Raw genomic sequence first — 20,592 nt, forward strand, 5'->3', positions numbered from 1 at the left:
GCAGCTCTGCGCCTGGCAGAGTCACTGAAACCTCTGCAAGGGCTGGGTGGCAGCACTGGGCTCTGAGGAGATGTCCTGGTGTCCTGGCACAGCACTGAGAGACCTCCAGCTCCCACAGCCAGAGGGAGGTGGGAGGACATCCCTGATCCCTGCACAAGGTGCTGGTGATGATGATGATGGTGATGATGATGATGTTTTCCAAGGCCATGGCTGATGCTGTGTAACCTCCTCTGTAGCCATCGACTGAGGAAACCTCAGCCCTTGCTCTTTGCTGAGACAGGGCTAAGAATCAGCTCCCGGGAAACCCCTTCCCCTGCCCAGCCCTCCTGGGTTTGTTTGCCAGCTGTGGGTGAGGAATCCCCCCCAGCAGGGACACAGGCAAGTCCCAGCTGAGGATGGCCTGGCTGGGAGAGCAGACAGGGGCCAGGCCCTGCACAGGCTGGTGCAGCACAACCACAAAGAGCTTTTTTAGCCAAATCATTGAGCTTTTCCCCACGTTCCCTCCGTGCCCTGGGAGCTATAAACCCCTGCCCATTCACCTGCCTGCCTCAGCTGCCTGGCTGAGGGGCCAATCCTGTTTGTATAAATTAACAGAGGGAGAAGAAACCCCCAGAAACCTCAGGGAAAACTCTGCCACTTGCCTTGTAACAGTCCAGTTTTCCCCCTGGATGGAGGAGCATCTCCCTGTCTCTAAAATCAAGTGATTCCAGGCTCTGGGAGGAAGCAGAGCTCTGCAGCCCAGCACAGCTTTTTAACACGTTGCAAAATATATGGGGTATTTTTTTTCAGAGCATGTCATGGAGGCCAGATGCTTTCATTAAAAAAAAAAAAAAAAAAGGAAAAAGGAAAAAAAAAAAAGGAAAAAAAACAACCCTAAGCTCTGACCATGTATTTCCCTGTCTGGTGTGAAGGTAACAAAATGTGAAGAGTAGCCAATTTTTATTTTTTGGAAACAAATCTTTCCAAAAAAGCTTAAACCTTTGACCTGCCTGGGTCCACACTGACAAAATGGAGAAAATGAATGAAAAGGAACTGGAGAGAGGTGGTTACAGGAAACTCTGCTCTAAAACACACAGTCTGTATTTTTTTTTATGTCAAGGCCCCTGTCTCTTATTTTTTCCCTTTTTATTAATGAAGTGGAAGGAGTGAAAGCTCTGAGGAAGGCTTGGCTGGTGCAGCCACAGCTGCCTGCCCTGACAGCCGAATTTCTGCCCACAGCTTCACATCCAAGACGCTCCTGAGCCGGGTTGGGAGCCCAGCTCCAGTGGGGTTTGTCTGGCTGTTTCAGTGCTGAGGTGGGACCAGCATCTCCCAGGGGACACAGGACATGCAGAGAGGCAGAAATGGGCCAGGATGAATTTTTGGAAGTGCCTAAGCTGGATTTAAAGACCCCCTTCCATGAAGGAGGTTTCAGTCCTTCCTGATTTGGGGCTCTGGCTCAGCTGTGCCCCCCCAGTCCAAAGCTGGCTTTGGGGCTTGGTGCTGCCCTTCAGCTGCCCTCTCCTGGGACACAGCTTGGCTTTGTGCTGAGCTGCTCTCCCCTGGCTCATGTTCCCATTGAACCCAGGCCTGTCCCCATCTCTGCATCTCTGCAAAAATACCCCTGGCAAAACCTCTGGGGCAGCAGATGGAAGGTGATAGAGGATGGTGGCTCCTCCTGGGGATGCTGCTCCCCTTGCTGTGGTTCCCTGGGAGCAGGAGAACAACATCAAAGGAGCTGCAGCTTCCACTGCTCCAGCTGGGGCTGGTGACCCTGGTTTCAGTGAGGATGGGCTCTGGTCCAGGCTGGTGACCCTGGTTTCAGTCAGGATGGGCTCTGGTTCAGACTGGTGACCCTGGTTTCAGCAAAGAGGGGATCCAGCCCAGCTCCTGCCTGTGCCCTGTGCCTGCTCCTCCCTGGCCTTTGCAAACTGGGCAGTCGAGCCCTGGGGGGAATCTGGGGCTCCTGCACCCCAGGCACTCCCAGGGATGCAGAGATTTTTCTCCAGGTTCACTCCCCTGCAGCCTGCTCTGCTCCCCAGGGAGCTCTCAGGCAGCAAACGGGCCTGGGGAGCAAGGAGACAGCGGGGGGACAGCAGGGGGACAGCAGGGGGACAGTGGGGGGACAGCGGGGGGACAGCAGGGAGACAGCAGGGGGACAGTGGGGGGACAGCAGGGGGACAGCTGGGTCCTGGGGAGGGCAGGGGCTGCCCCGGGAACCACATCCCCCCTGGTACTGACATTCCTGAACCACAAATCCCACCTGGGTGGTGCCTCCCAGCCCTCACCACGTTTTGGTTCTTTGCCAGAAGAAGGTGACAGGGTGGTCCCCGGGCTGGGGGATGGGAGGGAGGCTCCCTGGTCCCCTCCTGCATCCCCAGAGCTCAGGGATGCTCCTGGCTCCTCGAGGCCTGGCTGGGAGCCTCCAGCCACAGGAAAGCCCCGAAGGCTGGAAGCTGGAGATGAAAGCCCAGGGGTGGATGGTTTGATGTTAATAAAAACAAAACCCAGCCCAAAGCCTCAAAACAACGTCTGAGGGCAGCTGCTGAAGGTTGAAAGCAAAGCAGTGCCTTGCAGCATTCAGAGATGGTGAGTCAGGGCTCCAGACTCCTGAAGCTGCCATGAAAACAGGGAGGCTGGGGAAAACCTAATTATTTAATTACTTTTTAAATTTACATTTGGGGTTTGTGATAAACCTCCTGAGTTCAAGGCTTCCCCTGCTAAGGCTGACTCAGGGCTGGGCTGCAGGGCCAAATCTGTGCATCCTGTGCTGGGATCCTGGAACATCCCACACATGGCAGGCACAGATCTGTCTGTGGGAGCTGCCAGTTTGGGACCATGGCTGTGCTGGCCCCTGGAGAGGTCCCAGGGAGTGGCAGTGGGGACAGAGCAGTCGGAAGGTATTTCATATGGCCAGGTGGAAGGGCGTGCTGGGGACAGATGTGCCAGTCCAAGGCAGGGTTCTCCAAAGGCTTGGCTCCCCTCTCACTGCACAAGTGGAGTGGAGTCCATGTGGATTTTATTCCAACCAGCAGCAGAAGGTGACCCCAACACCATCTGGGTTTGGGAATGTAAAGGGCTGGCTCCTCGCTGGAGCAAAGTGTTAAAATGTGATTTTTTTCCCCCCCTTTTTTTCAGTTTTTAATTTACTTGGTGGCGGCTTTGCCTCGCTCTGGTTGCCAATTTCCTACTGGTTTAATATTGGAGATTTATGATCCCTAATCCCTGGGTGTGCCCTGCTGCTGGGGACCCTCACTGCCCCGGCTCTCTCCCTCAGCACGTGGCTGCAGCAGGGACTGCTCAGCTCCAGGAATGGGATTTCTCCACCTTCCAAGCGCTGCAAGGGGCTCTGAGTGCCAGGGTTGGTGCTTCCCCCTGCCCTGGGTTTTTTGGGGGATTTGGGTTTTTCTCCCCCTCCCTCCCTCTTTTCAAGCTGCCTTTTGAAAACACGTTTTGCTTTTTTCCAGCAGCCCCTGCCAAGCTCCTCTCGACAAAGGGGGTGACTAAGAGAAGGCTCCACTGAAGGAAGGATTTTTTAACTTTTTTTTTCCAAGAAAGGGCAAAGTGAGCAGATGATCTCACCTTTCGGATGAGGATTCTGTTCCTCAGCCCCATTCCCTTCCCAGAGCTGGGTTGGGGATGCAGGGCCAGCAGGGGACCACAGTGCTGCTACAAAACCCTTCCAGCATCATCCGTGCAGGGCCGGCCCTGCTGCAGCACAGGCAGTTCAGCATCGGGGGCTACATGGACATTTAAAAGCTCCAGGTTTCCTTCACCACAGTCACACCCCACAGAGAGCTTGAACATCCCCAAAATCGGGCAGAAAATGTACTCCTGAGGGAGTACAGGGTGTTCACATCACCTGAACCAGCATCACCTGCTCTCATCAGACAACCCCTCTCCTTCCTGGGGTCTCCACCCTCGGTGGGCTCAGCCTGAACCCCTTCTGCTTCCCCGGGATTTAAGTGCCCCCACCGCAGCAAACCCCTCCTCTCTCCCTGCTTTGCTGGGAGCTGAGCGGCCCTGCGCTCCCCCACGCAGCCAAAAAATCCCAGAAAAAGCTTTTCTGCCTCTGCTCCTGCCTCCCCCTCCCCGAATCTCCCGGCTTGCCCTCCCCGCCTCCTGTTGCACTCCAAATATTTGCACCCAAACCCATCTCGCGGGAGAAAAAGCCCAAATTAAAATAAAAAGGAAAAAAAAAAAAACACAAACCCGACAAAAACAAACAGATACGAAAAATAAATAAGGGAAAATACCGCCTTTGAAAGGCTGAATGAAGCGGGGAGCTAAAAAGCCCCATTGAGGAGCGGGCGGATGATAGCTGCCGATTGAGCCCGCGGGAGAAGGAACCCTGTTCAAGCTAATTAGGGCCTTTTAGGACATTCAGCCCAGCGATGCCAGCAGAACGGTGAGGAAAAGAGCCTCCTAATTGGCTTCCTGCTGGGGTGTCAGTCCCAAAGTCTTTATTATCCCTCCCTGCACCTTTTCAACCCTTTCTTCCCTCCCCGGCCCTGGTGAAAGCCTGCGCTGCCCCGGCATCGCTCACCCCGCTGCCTCTCCTCCACGGTTTGTCCTCAGAAGAGCAAATTGCGTGGCTGGGGGCTGGCTGGGGCCCTGGGGCGGTGGGGGACCCTTCCATGGCCAGCAGGGTCGGGTGGGAGCACCCAGTGCCAGCACCGGGCAGTGTCCCCGCACCTGAGCAGCCCCAGCACACGGCTCTGGCTCGCTCGTGAAGCTGCAGGAGTGATGCTGAGCGAGAGAGGAGGAGGGAAAAGCTCATTCCAGCTCCCCTAATCCCTGCTCCAGCGGCACCTCGTCCCTGTTCATTGGGATCTCCTGCCTCAGACAGCTCTTGAGCCTCCCACACCTCCCCAGGGTCTGCTGGAGCCCACAGGGCAGCCCTAAACAGAGCCAGGTGTGAGTGTCACCCAAAATTCCTACAGATCCGGGTGTGAGTGTCACCCAAACCTCCAACAGAACCGGGTGTGAGTGTCACCCAAAATTCCAATAGATCCGGGTGTGAGTGTCACCCAAACCTCCAACAGAACCGGGTGTTGAGTGTCACCCAAACCTCCAACAGAACTGGGTGTGAGTGTCACCAAAAGCTCCAACAGAACGGAGTGTGTGTCACCCAAACCTCCAACAGAACTGGGTGTGAGTGTCACCAAAAGCTCCAACAGAACGGAGTGTGTGTCACCCAAAATTCCAACAGAACAAAGTGTGAGTGTTACCCAAAATTCCAACAGAACCGAGTGTGAGTGTCACCCAAAATTCCATCACCCAAACCTCCAACAGAACGGAGTGTGAGCTGTCCCAGGGCTGCAGCACCCTCTGAACTCTCCTGAGAATTACGGGGGATTGGACATAAATCACTGTGACAGGGAACTGCTTTCTGCTCATCCCCACAGCAAAAAATATTTCAAATATTTTAAAATATTCAACAGCCGCGGCACTTAAGAGCACAGTGAGAGGGGACATGGTGTCATCATAACCCAGAAGCCGCTGGAAAACCCTTGGAAAACAGGAGTGTCCTGCAGATGCTGGGACAGCCCCCAAAGCAGGGTGCGGGTTGCTCATCCCAAGTGACACCTGGCACAGCCATCGCCACAGCGGCCAGCACGGGCTGTGCCTGGGTGGCCCTGGCGACAGGGGACACTCACCATAGTCCTTCTTGCAGTACTTCTTCATGTTGATCTTCAGCTTCCCCTTGGAGGCTTTGCAGTACGAGTCGCAATCTGCGCGGGGAGAGGGGAGGGCAAGAAAACATTAACAAAACAAATGAGCGTTCCAATGAAGCGGGGCTGGGGGAAGGGGCCGGCTCGGAGCTGCAGCCTGCCGTGAATAAGCAGCGTGCCTGTGATATCCATCTGGCAGGCCCGGCCGGGCCGGCGGCATTGAGAACCCTTCCTTTCTAAAGAAAGCTGCTCACAAAGGAGCCCGGCCCCTCCGCCTCCCCCGGCCCGGCTTCCCCGGCCGCCTCTGTCTTCCTGGGAGACCCCGGGGGCCTCCCTTATTGTGCCACCCAGAGCTTTTGAGAGCCACACAAATTCCCGCTGTTCTCCGGCTCCCAAGTGGAGCCTGCCCGGAGCCCACAGAGGCCCCATTGTCACCCCTAACCCGGGCCGGTGTCAGCCTTTGGCATTCATTGCCGGCAGATTGGGGCTGGGGTCAGCCCGCCACAATGCGGGTCAGAGAGGAAATTAGCAGCCCATGAAGCATTAGCAAAGCCTTTTGGTGTCCACTCTACTGAAGTGTGCAAATAAAATACCCCAGGAGGAACATTTCATTTCTAATGGGCCCCCACTGCTGGGACACGCTGGCCTGGCCCGGGCGGCCGGCGGGAGCCTGGCACGGCCCCCTGGCACTGCCACGGCTGCTGGCCACGGGCCACGGGCCACTGGCACGGCCCTGGAGGCTGCAGGGACACCGAGCCCAGCCCCGGGAGCTGCTGGGCCTGCAGCAGGTGGGCAGTGCCCGCCGGGCACCGCCGGGCACTGCCCATGGCGCCAGGGCCGTGCCGGTGTGGCTGCAGAGGGGCTGGGCCGTGCCAGCTGCCAGGAGCGGGGTGGGGTGTGCCCTGCACATCCACGGATCCTCAGCGCCCACAGAGTGCCCTGATCCAGGGAAAAGGGACATGGCTGCAGCAGGAGGCCTTGGCACAGTCACAGCCCTTGGAGGCCTCCACCTCTCCCAGCATTGTCCATCCCCAGCCTCTGCTGGGGCTCGGGTGGGGAACCTGCTGAGTGCCCAGCAGGGCCCCAGGGGCTGTGGGGAAGGTGGCATGCTGCTGGCATGCCATGGCCAGCTCACGCTGGTGCCAAGACCATGAGGAACCCCCTCAGCACCAACCCCTGTGACCCCTGTGTGCCCCAGCCCCTCTCAAGGTGGCCGTGCAGAGTCCCCAGCTCAGCCCCATGGCTCCCTGCTGCTCCCGCTCCTCAGGAGAGACCCCCAGGCAAACCAAGCTTCCTGCTCTTGCAGCATGACCCAGCCAGGGCCAAACCCAAACCCAAACCCAAACCCTGTGATCTTCCTCCTGCAAGAGCCCCAGCTGAGATCTGTGCCCAGCTACAGCCCAGCCAAGGCCCCTCCAAACCCTGATGGCTGAGGGCTTCCAGCCACTCGTGCCTCCCATTTGTTTTTCTCATCTAACATTTCTGAACATCAAATAAAAGCTGAAATGCCCTGGGAAAGGAGTGGATATTCCATCAGGACTGTAGTTGAGTGGATGGAGGTGCACTAGCAGAGCCCCAGCCATGCCCACGTGGCAGGATGCCACCACGCAGTGGGACATGGGTGCTTGGTGAACTCAGGGAACAGAAACATTCCTGATCCAGTGCTCTGGTCAGATGTTCATGGAACATTGAAGGAGAAGTCTCTAAGGGAGCTGAATGTCTGCGCAGTGACCTAAAGGAGGCTTCCCCTGAGCTTTTTGGGGAGCAGGGACAGACAGGCTGCTCTGCCAGGCTGCTGGCACCGCTCTGCCCAGCCCAGCCTGCTGCTGTCCTCAGGACAGCAGTGTGGTTGTGATAAAGCTGCTGATGGTTCTCCCTGGCACAGGAATCCTGGAGCTCTGTGGATGTTCACTGCTGCTGTCACACCCCAGCGCTGGGCAGAACAAGAGGTGACACAAGGACAGGTGGGCACGACAAGCCTGGAAGCTCTGCCTGCACATCCCTCCTGCCCTGGCCAAACCCAGGACACGCTGGCCAGCAGCTGGCCCTGAGCATGGGGGTGGGCAGCAGCTCCCACCTGCACACCCGTGGCTCAGCCCTCGAGGGATCTCCAGCAGCCAGGCTGGCAGAACACACCTGCACAGATCCTCCTGCAGCCCAATGCTGCTGGTATCCAGTCCAAGAAACAGCAAGCAGAGACACCATTGCTCTGGACTGCAGCGCAGAACCCTCACAAAGCAACCCCAAGTCACCTCAGCAAGCTGTCCCCACAGAAACATCCCTGACACAGCTGAGCTCCCCATCCCTGCACCACTGCCACGGTGATTCCATTCTGCCTGAGATTACAGACCCGCTGAGAATGCACCCGGGGCTCTTTGGCAGCCAGGGGGGCTGTGGGGTGGTGGGACAGCACCCATGCCCACAGCACCCACAGCCTCTGCTCCTCGCAGGGTGACAGCCTGGGGCTCAGGACATCCCGTCTTTGCCTGCACACACCCCTGCCCTGGCCCTGTCCTCGCTCCCCAGCCCCACGGGCTGTGCCAGAGCCCTGCTGGTTTGAATTGGGCCTGGCAGAGCCAGCTGCTGTAAATCACTGGGAATCCCCAGATGCCAGAGCTGCTTTCCTGGGTGGGGGATCTGCTCGGGTTCATTTCCTTTGCCTCCCTCGTGGAGGGCTCCTCTGCCTCCTGGGTGACTGGAGATCCTCTGGGGCCTCTTTGGGAGGGCAGATGGGATTTCTGTGAGCCAGGCACCGAGCTCTGTGGGTGGGTGGTGCTGCGAGGCCGCTCTGCCCTCGGGACAGCGCACGGAGGGGATGCTGCAGGGTGTGCCAGCCCTGCCAGGAGCAGACCCTGCTCTCCTCACCAGTGACTCTTCAGCAGTCTGGGCTCTGGGGAAGCTTTGCTGAGCTGCTGCTCCTCGCTGGGGAAGGGATGGGAGGAGAAGGTGGATGTGCAGCTCAGTGACCCATGGGTGTGCACAGGAGGCACACGTGATGTGACTCTTGCAAAATTTGTCCTCAAATGTTTATGTGACAAACCTCAGGAGTCCCCAGAGCTGTGCTGCCTGGCTGTGCCAGAGGCTCCTTGTCCTGCAGGTCCTTCTCTCCCCCCTCCATGAGGCTGCAGAGGATCAGCCTGGGACAACCTGCCCATGGGAGGTGATGCCAGAGCCCAGCCACAAACCGGGCTGAGAATTCCCAGAGCTGCCTGCAGGACACCCTTCTGGTATGGGGGGTCAGTGTGCAGCTCCTGTCCTGCAGGAGCGATGATGGGGGCACCAGGAGGGCCCAGCTCTGTGTCCCACTGTGCTGCACGAGTGTCCCCTGCTCAGGGGGCAGAGCAAGGCGTGGTGCTCACCCCGCTGCTGTCCTGTCTGTCCTCCTAACCCTCAACAGAGCCAGGACCTCCCTGAGCCCCTCTCAGCCCGTGCCCAGCCCAGCCACCCCTGTGCAGGACAAACCCCCGGTGACATCCCAGGCCCTGCTCCCGGCCCTTTCCTCTGGCTTTGCTCAGCTGCACGAACATTCCAGTGCAAATCCCGCTTGCAGAGCCACGAGCCCAAAGCACGGGCAGCCCTTGGTGGGTTTTGGGTCAGCCCTGCGTCCCCCCGGGCTGGGGAGCAGCAGCTCCCCGCGGCTGCCGATGAGCAGAGGCGGGAGGGATGGGGAGCGGCGCTGGAGCCGCTCGCTCGCAGAGGGAGCAGGTGGCGGGCGGCTGCTTCGTGTCGCTCGCAGCTCAGTAAAACGTGTCAGCACAGCCTTCAGCAGCTTTGCAGCTCAGCCCATCCCCTTGATAGAGCTAATTCTCTGGCTGGGCAGAGACTTTTCACAGCTAAACACCTTCTTTGTTTTGCTTAATTTCTTTTTTCTTTCTTTTTTTTTTTCTTTTTTGTTCTTTTTTTTTTTTTAGAACGTTGAAATTCTTTTTCTGTTTAAACATCTCTGTTTGGGGGTTGTCTGGGGCAGCTGTGACGAGGCTGAGAGCTGCGGGGTGCTGAGTGCTCATCCCGTGATTTGTTAGCGGATCCCGCTCTGCCCGGAGTGCTGATGCTGCCGGGGCTGGGCAGGAAGGAGGTGCTGGCAGCAGAGCTCGGGTGCTGAGTGCTGCTGCAGGGAAGACCCTGCACCAGGCGCCTCTTGCTGCACTCTCAGCTCCAAGATCAGCTTTGAGCCGCTGCGAAAGCCACATGTCGGGAACGGAAATTAAAGGCCCCTTGATTCTGACATGATAGAGCGATTAAAGCCACATTTCTTGGCCTGGGTACCTAACTGGAAATGCAGATATAAGGCTTAGATCCCCAAGGGGATTCAGATTTCTAATCCGAATTTATGCAGCTAAATTCCTATTGATTTCCCCCAGGTAGGGCCCTAAATGCCTTTGTGGGCTGCGATCCAAAGTGGAGGTGTTGTGGCTTAGGAGGGAGCCCCGGCCCTGACAGCCTGACCCCAGCACTGGGGTGAAGGGCATTGCCCTGCCCTTCCTGCCAGGGGCATTGCCCTGCCCTTCCTGCCAGGGGCATTGTCCTGCCCTCCCTGCCAGGGCATTGCCCTCCCTGCCAGGGCATTGTCCTGTCCTCCCTGCAGGGGCATTGTCCTGCCCTCCCTGCCAGGGCATTGCCCTCCCTGCTAGGGCATTGTCCTGTCCTCTTCCCTGCTAGGGCATTGTCCTGTCCTCCCTCCAGGGGCATTGTCCTGCCCTCCTCCCTGCCAGGGCATTGTCCTGCCCTCCCTGCAGGGGCATTGTCCTGCCCTCCTTGCAGGGGCATTGTCCTGTCCTCTTCCCTGCCAGGGCATTGTCCTGTCCTCCCTGCAGGGGCATTGTCCTGCCCTCCCTGCAGGGGCATTGTCCTGCCCTCCTCCCTGCCAGGGCATTGTCCTGCCCTCCCTGCAGGGGCATTGTCCTGCCCTCCCTGCAGGGGAGCTCTGGGGCTGAGTGTGGGCTCAGAATGTTCCCCTGGGCAGGAAAACCTTTCTGTGAGCTACCCAGAGCACCCAAAGGTAGCTGGGAGCCATTTCCCAAGGGACACGGGATAAAGTGCAATCCAGCCTGGGACAGGAGAGGATGGCCCTGTAGCAGTCGTGGCAGGGATGCCTTTGGCTCTCAGGCCTCTGGAGATTTCCCCAGATGACCATGAGCTGCTGCTTCACTTCCCACAGCACTGAGGCTGCCCCTTGCTTCCATCCCACAGAATTATTTTACCACGTCCCCCATCAGTCCAGGGAATGACTGCTAGAGTCATTTGGAGAGCTCCAGCCCTGCTCTGCTGGCTCTGGGCCTGTGCTGAACACACGTCCTGGGGAAGGAGGGGGTGCTCTGCAGCAGCCCTCTGCCTTCCCAGGGAGGAGGGATGGGGTCATCCCTGTGGGACAAGGCAGGGACTGCAGCCTCTGGCTCACAGTGACTGTCAGGGATCACTGCTGTAATTCAATTTATGCAGGACTCCACTGGGAGTCTGTCTTGGAGCTGGCTGCTTTAATGTAAAGAAGCTTTAATAAAATAGCAAAGCTAAGGCAGAGAATCCCTGCCAGGGGCATTGTCCTGCCCTTCCTGCCAGGGGCATTGCCCTGCCCTTCCTGCCAGGGCATTGCCCTCCCTGCCAGGGCATTGCCCTCCCTGCCAGGGCATTGCCCTCCCTGCAGGGGCATTGCCCTGCCCTTCCTGCCAGGGGCATTGCCCTGCCCTCCCTGCCAGGGCATTGCCCTGCCCTTCCCGCGAGGGGCATTGCCCTGCCCTTCCTGCCAGGGGCATTGTCCTGCCCTCCCTGCCAGGGCATTGCCCTCCCTGCTAGGGCATTGTCCTGTCCTCTTCCCTGCCAGGGCATTGTCCTGTCCTCCCTGCAGGGGCATTGTCCTGCCCTCCTCCCTGCCAGGGCATTGTCCTGCCCTCCCTGCAGGGGCATTGTCCTGCCCTCCCTGCAGGGGAGCTCTGGGGCTGAGTGTGGGCTCAGAATGTTCCCCTGGGCAGGAAAACCTTTCTGTGAGCTACCCAGAGCACCCAAAGGTAGCTGGGAGCCATTTCCCAAGGGACACGGGATAAAGTGCAATCCAGCCTGGGACAGGAGAGGATGGCCCTGTAGCAGTCGTGGCAGGGATGCCTTTGGCTCTCAGGCCTCTGGAGATTTCCCCAGATGACCATGAGCTGCTGCTTCACTTCCCACAGCACTGAGGCTGCCCCTTGCTTCCATCCCACAGAATTATTTTACCACGTCCCCCATCAGTCCAGGGAATGACTGCTAGAGTCATTTGGAGAGCTCCAGCCCTGCTCTGCTGGCTCTGGGCCTGTGCTGAACACACGTCCTGGGGAAGGAGGGGGTGCTCTGCAGCAGCCCTCTGCCTTCCCAGGGAGGAGGGATGGGGTCATCCCTGTGGGACAAGGCAGGGACTGCAGCCTCTGGCTCACAGTGACTGTCAGGGATCACTGCTGTAATTCAATTTATGCAGGACTCCACTGGGAGTCTGTCTTGGAGCTGGCTGCTTTAATGTAAAGAAGCTTTAATAAAATAGCAAAGCTAAGGCAGAGAATCCTTCCCAGGTTATTCATTCCAGCAGTGGCATCACTTGTCCCGTTCTTTGCTGCACCCTTGTCTGGCCCCTGGGTGGACAGGGGTCTGTTATCACTGAACTGGGTCTGTTATCACTAAACTGGGTCTGTTATCACTAATTGGCTCTTCTCCTCTCACCTGGCTGTGACCCAGCTGTCCTGCACAATGCCCTTTGCAATTATCCTGTGCAAATTAGTGCCCCTCACTCCTGGGCAGCTGCAGGACAGCTGGTGTCCCCTGCAGGGTGGCCTTGGCTGCTCCTCCAGCATGGCCAGGAGCTGGAGCAGGGAGCCATGTCCCTTCCAGTCCTTGGAGCTGGCTCAGCTGGGGCTGGGCTGCTCCAGCCGTGCCTGCTGTGTTATCCAGGGGATGGTTCCCAGCTCTGAAACAGCCTCAGCCTGTGGGCAGGGATTGCAGGGCCCTGATCTGCCCCAGAGGGTCTGTGCCAAGCCTTGGTGCCCAGCAAGCCTCGGGCACTAGGTGGTGTTTACCAAGTGACCCTGGTCTGTCCTGGTCACCTCCCAGCTGGGAGCAGCAGTCCCCAGGAGCTGGTGGGGGTTTGTCCCACCAGCTGAGGGGGGTCTGTGCCCAGTCTGCCAAGGCAGAGGCACCTGCTGAGCATCAGAGCATCTTCTGCTCTCCATTAGAGCATCTCCCTGCCCTCGGCGCCAGCACAGGACACCGAGGCCACCCTGCCCCGTGCCGGGCACAGCCCCAGGGCACTGTGCTGTGCCACTGCCCGGCAGGGCAGGGAAAGCGGGAGGAGTAATTTCCACTCTTATTCATTTGTTTCTTTTACTGCTTTGCAGACCCAGACCTTCCCCTGGGACCCCGCTGCTGCCATCCTTGGCAATGGATACACTAAACCTTTCCTGCGGGATGCCACCTCGGGAGCCCCTGGCAGGAGCATCCCGAGCCCTGCAGCGGCTCCTGACAGCCAGGAGTCCCAAAGGCGCTCCCTGTGCTGCAGGACAGCATCCCGAGCCCTGCCTGCAGCGGCTCCTGACAGCCAGCTGTCCCAAAGGCGCTCCCTGTGCCACTCTGGGCACTCGCTGCCGGTGCTGCTGGAGAGCTCCGGAGCTCCCGGGCAGGCAGCGCGGCCGGGGCCGAGCCGGGAGCGCAGATCCCGCGGATAACGGCCATTAACCTCTCCCTTGGAACAAGAAGGTGCAAATGAGCCCACAGTAGCCTCCTTTCTTCTGGCTGAGCAAGATTGATTGAAAAACAAATTGGCGCAAATAAAGCATGTAATTAGATTAAAGCCTCTCGCCTGGAGCGGCTGGAAAGCAGCAGCGAGGGATTCCCGGGAGCCCGCAGCCCCTTCCACCTCCGCAGCCTCTTCCCACCTGCCCAGCCCCTTCCCACGTCTGCAGCCCCTTCTACCTCTGCAGCCCCTTCCCACCCGCCCAGCCCCTTCCACCTCCGCAGCCCCCTCCCACCTCCGCAGCCCCTTCCCACCTGCGCAGCCCCAGAGCGCCCTGGGGCCCCCAGCCCCGGTGGTCCAGCAGGACCAGCACCTCCAGGATGTGACCAGGCTGTCCCCCCGCATCTCGGCAATGTCCTTGCAGGCGCCTCGGCCGCTCCGGTCCCGGTCCGGGCACGGCTGGGGTGCCTTTGGTACCTCCCTGGCAGCTCTGGTCACGGGCACCACTGCAGGCATCCCCCCAGCGCCGCTGCAGCTCGGGGGGAGCTCCCTCCCTGCCTCCGGAGCTGCCTGGGCCGGTTTGGGGATGGGGATGAACGGCCTGAGGGGTTTGTGGTGGTTCTGGACAGGCGTGGCCTCAGCAGCACATCCCAATTTTCCCGAGTCTAAAGGGAGCAGGAGATGACTGCTGGTGGCACAGCGGGGACAGTCCAGCTGTGCCAGACACCCACTGGAAACGCTGCACTGGAAAAGCCTGCAGTGGGAACACTGCACTGGAAAACAAACAGTGAACTGGAGAACAGCTCACTGCAAAACTCCTCACCAACACGGGTTTTTACAGCTCTTCCACACCACTCTGTCTCCTCCTGAGCCCTCTCCCAGGGCTGGCTGCACATTTCCTATCCCCTGCCTCTTCCTCAGCCCTCTCCCAGGGCTGGCTGCACATTTCCTATCCCCTGCCTCTTCCTCAGCCCTCTCCCAGGGCTGGCTGCACATTTCCTATCCCTTCCCCCAGGATCTCTCCGGTGCTGAGCCCCAGGACACACTGGGGACATGGGGTACAGATCCAGGGGTGCCCTGCCAAGAGCCACTGCCAACAGCATGAAACACATTCATAGGAAAACATCTGTCCTCGAGAGCCCAGCACGCCATAAATCCCAGCCTGGCAGCAGCTCCCAGCCCAGGGGCAAAATCACAGTTTTCTGTTCGGGGAGAGATGCAGAAACAGGGAGCTGGTGCTGGGGACAAGAGCTTTGTGTCCCCAGGGGGAATCATCCTCTGGAAATGGCCCAGGACGGGGAGAGGGAGCTTGTCAGTCCTGACTCCGAAGCCCGAGGCTTGCCTGTGGTGGGATGTGGGGATAAAAGGCTTCAGGGATTAAGGGACATGGAGATGAAAGAATAAGGGGGTGGAGGAATGGAGGGGTTTGGGGTAGAGGGAGTGGGGTGCAGGAATGTGGGGTTGGAGGGATGCAGGGATGTGGAGGTGGAAGGATGCAGGGATGGAGGAATGAATGGATGTGGGGCTGCAGGAAGCCTGGCACTGGGATGATGAGAGCACGGTGCTGTTGTACATGAAGCTTATCTGCATTTCAGCAGTTTGGGGGGGGGGGGGGGGGTGCGTGTTTAGTTTTTTTTGCTGCAATCATTCTGAGCTGTTTTGAAGTGACCAGGATCTCCCCCGCTGGAAGCTCCTCTCCCCTGTTGTGCTCCCAGCCATTCACTGGGATCAGCATGAGAAACCTTTCAGAGGGAGCTGGATGCTGCTGATCAATCAATCAATCAATCAGTCAATCATTGAGCCAATCCATCACCTCCCTTACAGCTGGGACAAGGCAGAGAAAGCCCGGGCAGGGCTGAATGAATTCCTCCTTTGGACGGGTACAAAGCTGAAGACTCTCAGGCTGATCCCAGATTTACCCCGGGGTGAATGAAATGAGGATTTCCCTGCGCCGCAGGGAGCTGGGCAGCGCTTTGTTCCCAGGCTCGGGATGCTCCCGGCTCTCCGCAGGGCTGACACCTCCCCAGCCAAGGATCGGGCTTTTCTCCCTGCCAGTGCTGAAACTGGAGCTCCGGCTCATCAGGGAGGGCAGTTTCCCCCGTTCCGGGTTCTTGGGGGAGGATTCAGGTTAAAATTTGGGTACCACAGCATGCAGCCAGCTCTGCCCCCGGTCTCCTCTGCCCTCTGGGACAGCTGAAACTGCAGCCAGAGCTGCTCTGGGTCTGGGGAGGCCAGGGATCCCCGGAGCTGGCTTCTCCCTTTCCTGCATTTACATCCAGCCTCTTCCCCACCAGCCAGGAACAAAAGGGCCCAAAATGACATTTGGAAGGGCCAGATCTGGTGTTGAAACAGCAGAGGTTGATTTCCAGGGGAAAACCATGGGGAGCTGCATCAATCCAATCACCTGGTTTTATTTAAGGCCCCTGGCTGAAATCATCCACCTCAGATAATCATTCCCCAGAAAATCTGGATTTGATTCAGATAAGACAAGGACTGACTGGCAGGTTTGTAAACCATCACCCCCCCACTGCTATTTTTGTTTGCCCTTTCACTGTGGTCTCTTCTGTCTGAGAGGGACCAAAAAAGCACCAGAAAAGCTCCTCTTGCCTGGCAGCAGAAATGAGGAGCAGCCCCTCCTCTTCCTCCAATCTCCCAGCATGGGAGAGCATGGATGCATGTCATCTAAACAATCCACTTTTGGCCTGTTTTCCCAAACTGATTGGGACCCCTGAGAGCAAAGCGGAGCCAGGCAGGACCCCCACACCAGAGCTGACATTGTCCCACCCCTCGTTCCAAGGCCACCTTTGGCCCATGCTCCTCTGCAATGGGTGATGCTCCCTCAGCTCTTGGCCACTTTCTGTCCACGTGGCCACGAGGGCAGGAAATGGAGCTGCACCTCTCCCACAACTGCCTGCACTCAAAGTCTCCCATTAATTGCTTTTCCCATCTTGTTTCCAAACACTTTTTCTCCCATAGCAGCACTGCTGGATGCTCCCCGTTGAGGAAAAGGGATGAAATACGCAGGGTTCAAGCTCCTTGGACAAAGCAGTGCTTAAAAACTCCAAAATCAAATCCTATTGAGAAGAATTATGATGGGATTCTGGGCCTGATGGATTGCTCAGCTTGGCTCAGCCTTCTCTGGGCTTTCACTGGGAGAAGGCTCCTGGTGGGATGCCCTGGTCCCCCTTCTGGGCGGGGAATGAGGACATCTGGCCCTGCAGGGACACAGGGATCCATCCACAAGGCACTGTGCAGGCATTTCCCATCCGTCCCAGAGCAGGGATAACCCGTCCAGCCTCCAGCCAGGGCTCCTGGGCTAAGGAAGGGCTCTAACCCTGCTGGATGTTCTCAGTTATCAGCTTTATGCAAACTCAGCTGGCCTTAGACCCCTGAGCAGCCCCTCTCCCATGGCAGGCTGTGTTTGCACGGGGTAAAACCTGTCCCTTCAGTCGGTCCCACAGACCCCCGGGACACTGGGCACTGAAGATGTCCCCTGGGTGACAATCCCTGCCACAGGCTGCGGCTCAGGGATCAATCCAAGGTGACATCTGCCACTTTTAGTACAAACTCCTTAATTTATGAACCCTCCTGCACCAATGAAACAAAAGTAAACAGCTTTTACACCTCATGGCCTTCAGAGGTGGGGCTCAAATACCTCGGGAACCAGCAGCAAGGACAAGTCAGCCTTTGTGGAACCCTCTGTCACCCCCTGGTCACAGCCATCAGAGCCCCTCGGTGACATGGGGGGACAGCTGTGGTTCCACTTGGATCCAACACTGGGTAACCCCCCTGTGCTCACAGGTCCAGCAGGAAAACCTCCTGCACACCGAGGGGCAGCAGGCTCTCAGGATGCTGCACACGTGCTTCCAGCACGTTTGGGCATAGAAGGAAAGCACTCATCCAGGTACCAGCAACAGGATTTATGCCCTTGGTGCAGTTTATCTCGAGGGAAGTGATTGCAGAGCAGCCATTTGGCACCGAGGTGCTCAAAGGCCAGAACGTACCTGCGGGCTCCTCGGCGCTGCTGGCGGCCGTGGTGGGAGGAGCAGCCGGGATCTCTGCGGGACAGCCGGGGCACACGGAGCACGGAGGAGAAAAGGAGCAGCGGTTATTCCAGACCCCAGAGAGCCTGCTCCCTGCACACGCTGCAGGCTGCCCTCCCAGCCGTGTCTGCCAGCTACAACCCCCCAGAGCAGTACAGGGCTACTGGGGAATCAGGCGTTCCTCAAAGCTGTCACAAAGCGGGGTTTTAACAAAAAAAAAATTGGCTTTTGGCTGCGTGCTGCACTGTGCCCAGCCCCTGTGGGCTCTGTCACTGCCTGTCCTGGGCTGCCCCCTCCAGCTGCTGTCACCATTCGGAGGCAGTGCTGGCGCTGCCCTGGCGAGAGGCAGGGTGCAGGTACAGCACTGCAGCTCTGCTGGGATGCAAGGGCTGCCTCCCACATTTAAAGGAAACACAAACACATCTGGTGCCTGGCCCCTGGCTCTGATTTGGGGCCAACTTTGCAGAGCTGAAACCACATCATGCTCTGGAGATTCCTTCCCAGGCTTGGCTGTGTTTGTTGAGAGGATGACTGTGGATGGAGGGAGCTGGTCCCAGCTCTGCAGGATGCTCCCCTTGGATGTCCTTCCTGCATTTAGAGCACAGTGCTGGCATTTCCCTGCATTCCTGGGAATGCTGGGATGGGAACACCCAGGAATGCAGGGCCACCAAGGCAGGGTTTGCTGGGGTGTGGCAGCAGCTCCTAGGCATGCAGCCCAGTCAGCACCAGGTGATTTTTGGGGTGGCTCACCTTCATGCAGTTAACACAGCACAGCCATCCCAAAGCTGGGCTGGGGGTGCCCCTGCCTGGCCTAACACAGGCCCAAGGTGTTCTTTTCATGGCTGCAAGTCTCTGGGAACAAGGAATTACAAGCAGTGGTAAATCAGAGAGTGACTGTGCCCAGCCCCAAACCCTGGCTGGGCCGTGTTGAAATCCTGGGCCTGTCTTTATTTAGTGCCATGAATCCTGAGGGAGCTGATGCAAGGAACAATTTGCTCTCTGATTTCCCCTGGCCCTGGGGAATGATTCATGATAAACCTTTGTGCACACTTGCTGCAGAGCAGACTGGAGCCACGGCTGGAGGTCCTGGGGACAACAAGGCTGTGCTTTGGGCTCTTGCTGTCCCATTGCAACACGGGGAAAAATGAATCTCAAGTGACCCCAAACCACCCTGGAATGTATGTTTTCTTCAGCAGGAGAAGGTGGAGAAAGGGTCTCTGCCCCAGAATTTGGCAATGGACATGCTGGGGGGGCAATGGTGTGGGAGCAGGCTGTGGGTCCCCAACAAAAGCTTGAATCTTTTAACCTTCACTTTTCTTGCTGGGCCTTTTTCTCCTTTTAGCAGCAGGGAATCACCCCTTAAGGAGCAGCTCCTCCTTCCCATCCCACCCCAGGCACACTCATTTTGATGCCTTGTTTTGTTAGGGCAGGTGGGGATGTCCCACACGGAGCATGAGCCACTGGGAGGTCCCAGAGCAGCAAACCCCACAGGGAGCAGAGAGGGGCACAGGACTGAACCCCCCCTCCCAGGGGCTGAGGGGATCCAGGCGTTTGCAGAGCAGAGGCTGCAATGGAGGCATTTTGGGAGCTGTCACTGCCTTGGGAAGGCAAATTGAAAAGCAAACCCAAGGAAGCCAAAGGTAAAGCCACCCGTGTTTCTGGGAGGGCTGTGTGAGTGCAAGACCCCCTTCAGCAATCCAGGGGTTCTCAGCTGTGATGGCAGCTCCATAAAAGGAGCATCTCCTCGGGTCAGAGCTCAGTGCAGCACTGGTTTTGGAGAGAAGAACCTGTTTGTAGCGATCTGCTGTAGCATCCAGCCCTGATGTGTCATCTCTAAATAAATGTGTTCGTGGGGCACCCCTGTTCCATGAAGTAAAATTGAATTCCCAGCAAACCTGGCTGTAAATGCACTCACAGAACCCCCCAAGAAGGCAGGAGAGCTGCTGGAAGCTGCTGTGGATTTTGGACCATGCTTGGGCAGAGCAGAGGATCCCCAGGCAGCTCTGCCCCCCGAGCGCTGTGGGGCTCAGCACCCCCAGCCCGGACAGCGGCTCCGGCAGGTTTTTAAGGGTTAAAATCTCAGTTTCACAGAAAGGAGGAAGATCCACCTACTTATGCAGGGGGCGATGGGGGAGCGGCTCTGCTGGTAGCCCTTGGCGCAGCGGTTGCAGGTGATGCCGGTGACGCCGTCCTTGCAGGGACACTGGCCCGTGGTCTGGTTGCAGGTCTGGCCGGCGGCACCCACGGGGTGACAGTCGCACTCTGGGGGGACACACGACAGCAGGGTCAGGGCAGGGCACGGCGGGCACAGTGGCGGTGTGGCATCGGCGGGGAGCGGGGCAGCTCCCCCGGCAGCGCTCCACCTTCTCTGCCCTCCGGGAAAACCCGCAATGAGCTGGGCCAGAGCTGGCCTTTGGCACAGGGCTGGGGACAGCGCTGGTGGCCCTGTCACAGCCCCGCTGCGGGGACAGAAGTGCAGGCAGGATGACAAATGCGGGGAGGCGGCGTGGGGGTGCATCCCACGGACACAACTGCTCACGCCGTGAGCGCTGGGATCAGGAGCCTGCAGGATTTAAAGGCAGGGCAGCAGCACCACTGCCCCCAAACCCCCGGGGCGCTGGCAGGGCTGGTACAGAGGTCCAAACCCAGCAGGGTTCCACCACCCCTCGGCTCAGGCAGGAAGCAATCGCTTGAGAATTCATTTCACGTGCACTCCGAGAAAAATCAAAGCAGTCCTTTCAGAGCCCTTCCCGCTGAGCAGCATCCCTGGCAGCTGGCACTGCGGGCACAGGAAGGAAATGCCCTTGTGGGATGCAGGCGGGCTGGAGGACCTGCTGTTCCCGGCCAGATGGATGCAGCCTTGACGGCAGAGCTGGGCAGATGTGAAGGGTTTGGCAGGGGATGTAAATACTGCACTTGAAAACATTCACCATCTCATTTCCCACAGTGGGACTTTACCGGCACAGCTGTTTGCAGGGGAAAAAAAAAATTAAAAAGGCAAAAAGAAAAAAAAGCCAAAAAAAAAAAAAAAAGAAAAAAGAAAAGAAAAAGAAAAAACTGTCAGGGCTTGTTATCATCACTGCTCCAAAAGGATTACGGGCTCGCACATTTGTTAACAGCCCTGATTTCTAAGAGCTGCAAGCGCCGTGCCAGACTGTGGGCTGCCCCTGCTGAGCGGTGGCAGGGACAGGCAGGCAGGCAGGAAACT

The 20,592-nt window shown here is 58.1% G+C and overlaps 1 protein-coding gene across 1 annotated transcript in view; it reads right to left on the reverse strand.

Moving 5' to 3' along the window:
• NTN1 (netrin 1) overlaps positions 1-20,592 on the reverse strand; it is an 86,529-nt gene that overhangs the window by 800 nt on the left and 65,137 nt on the right. Inside the window, exons 3-5 of the mRNA XM_041470952.1 lie at positions 19,497-19,646; positions 17,346-17,399; positions 5,640-5,714 (exon numbers count right to left, since the gene is read on the reverse strand). Coding sequence (XP_041326886.1) covers positions 5,640-5,714; positions 17,346-17,399; positions 19,497-19,646 — 279 coding nt within the window. The remainder of the gene's footprint in view (positions 1-5,639; positions 5,715-17,345; positions 17,400-19,496; positions 19,647-20,592) is intronic.

This window comes from Pyrgilauda ruficollis, unplaced genomic scaffold (assembly GCF_017590135.1).
Source record: "Pyrgilauda ruficollis isolate IOZ18807 unplaced genomic scaffold, ASM1759013v1 scaffold250, whole genome shotgun sequence".
Lineage (NCBI taxonomy): Eukaryota > Metazoa > Chordata > Aves > Passeriformes > Passeridae > Pyrgilauda > Pyrgilauda ruficollis.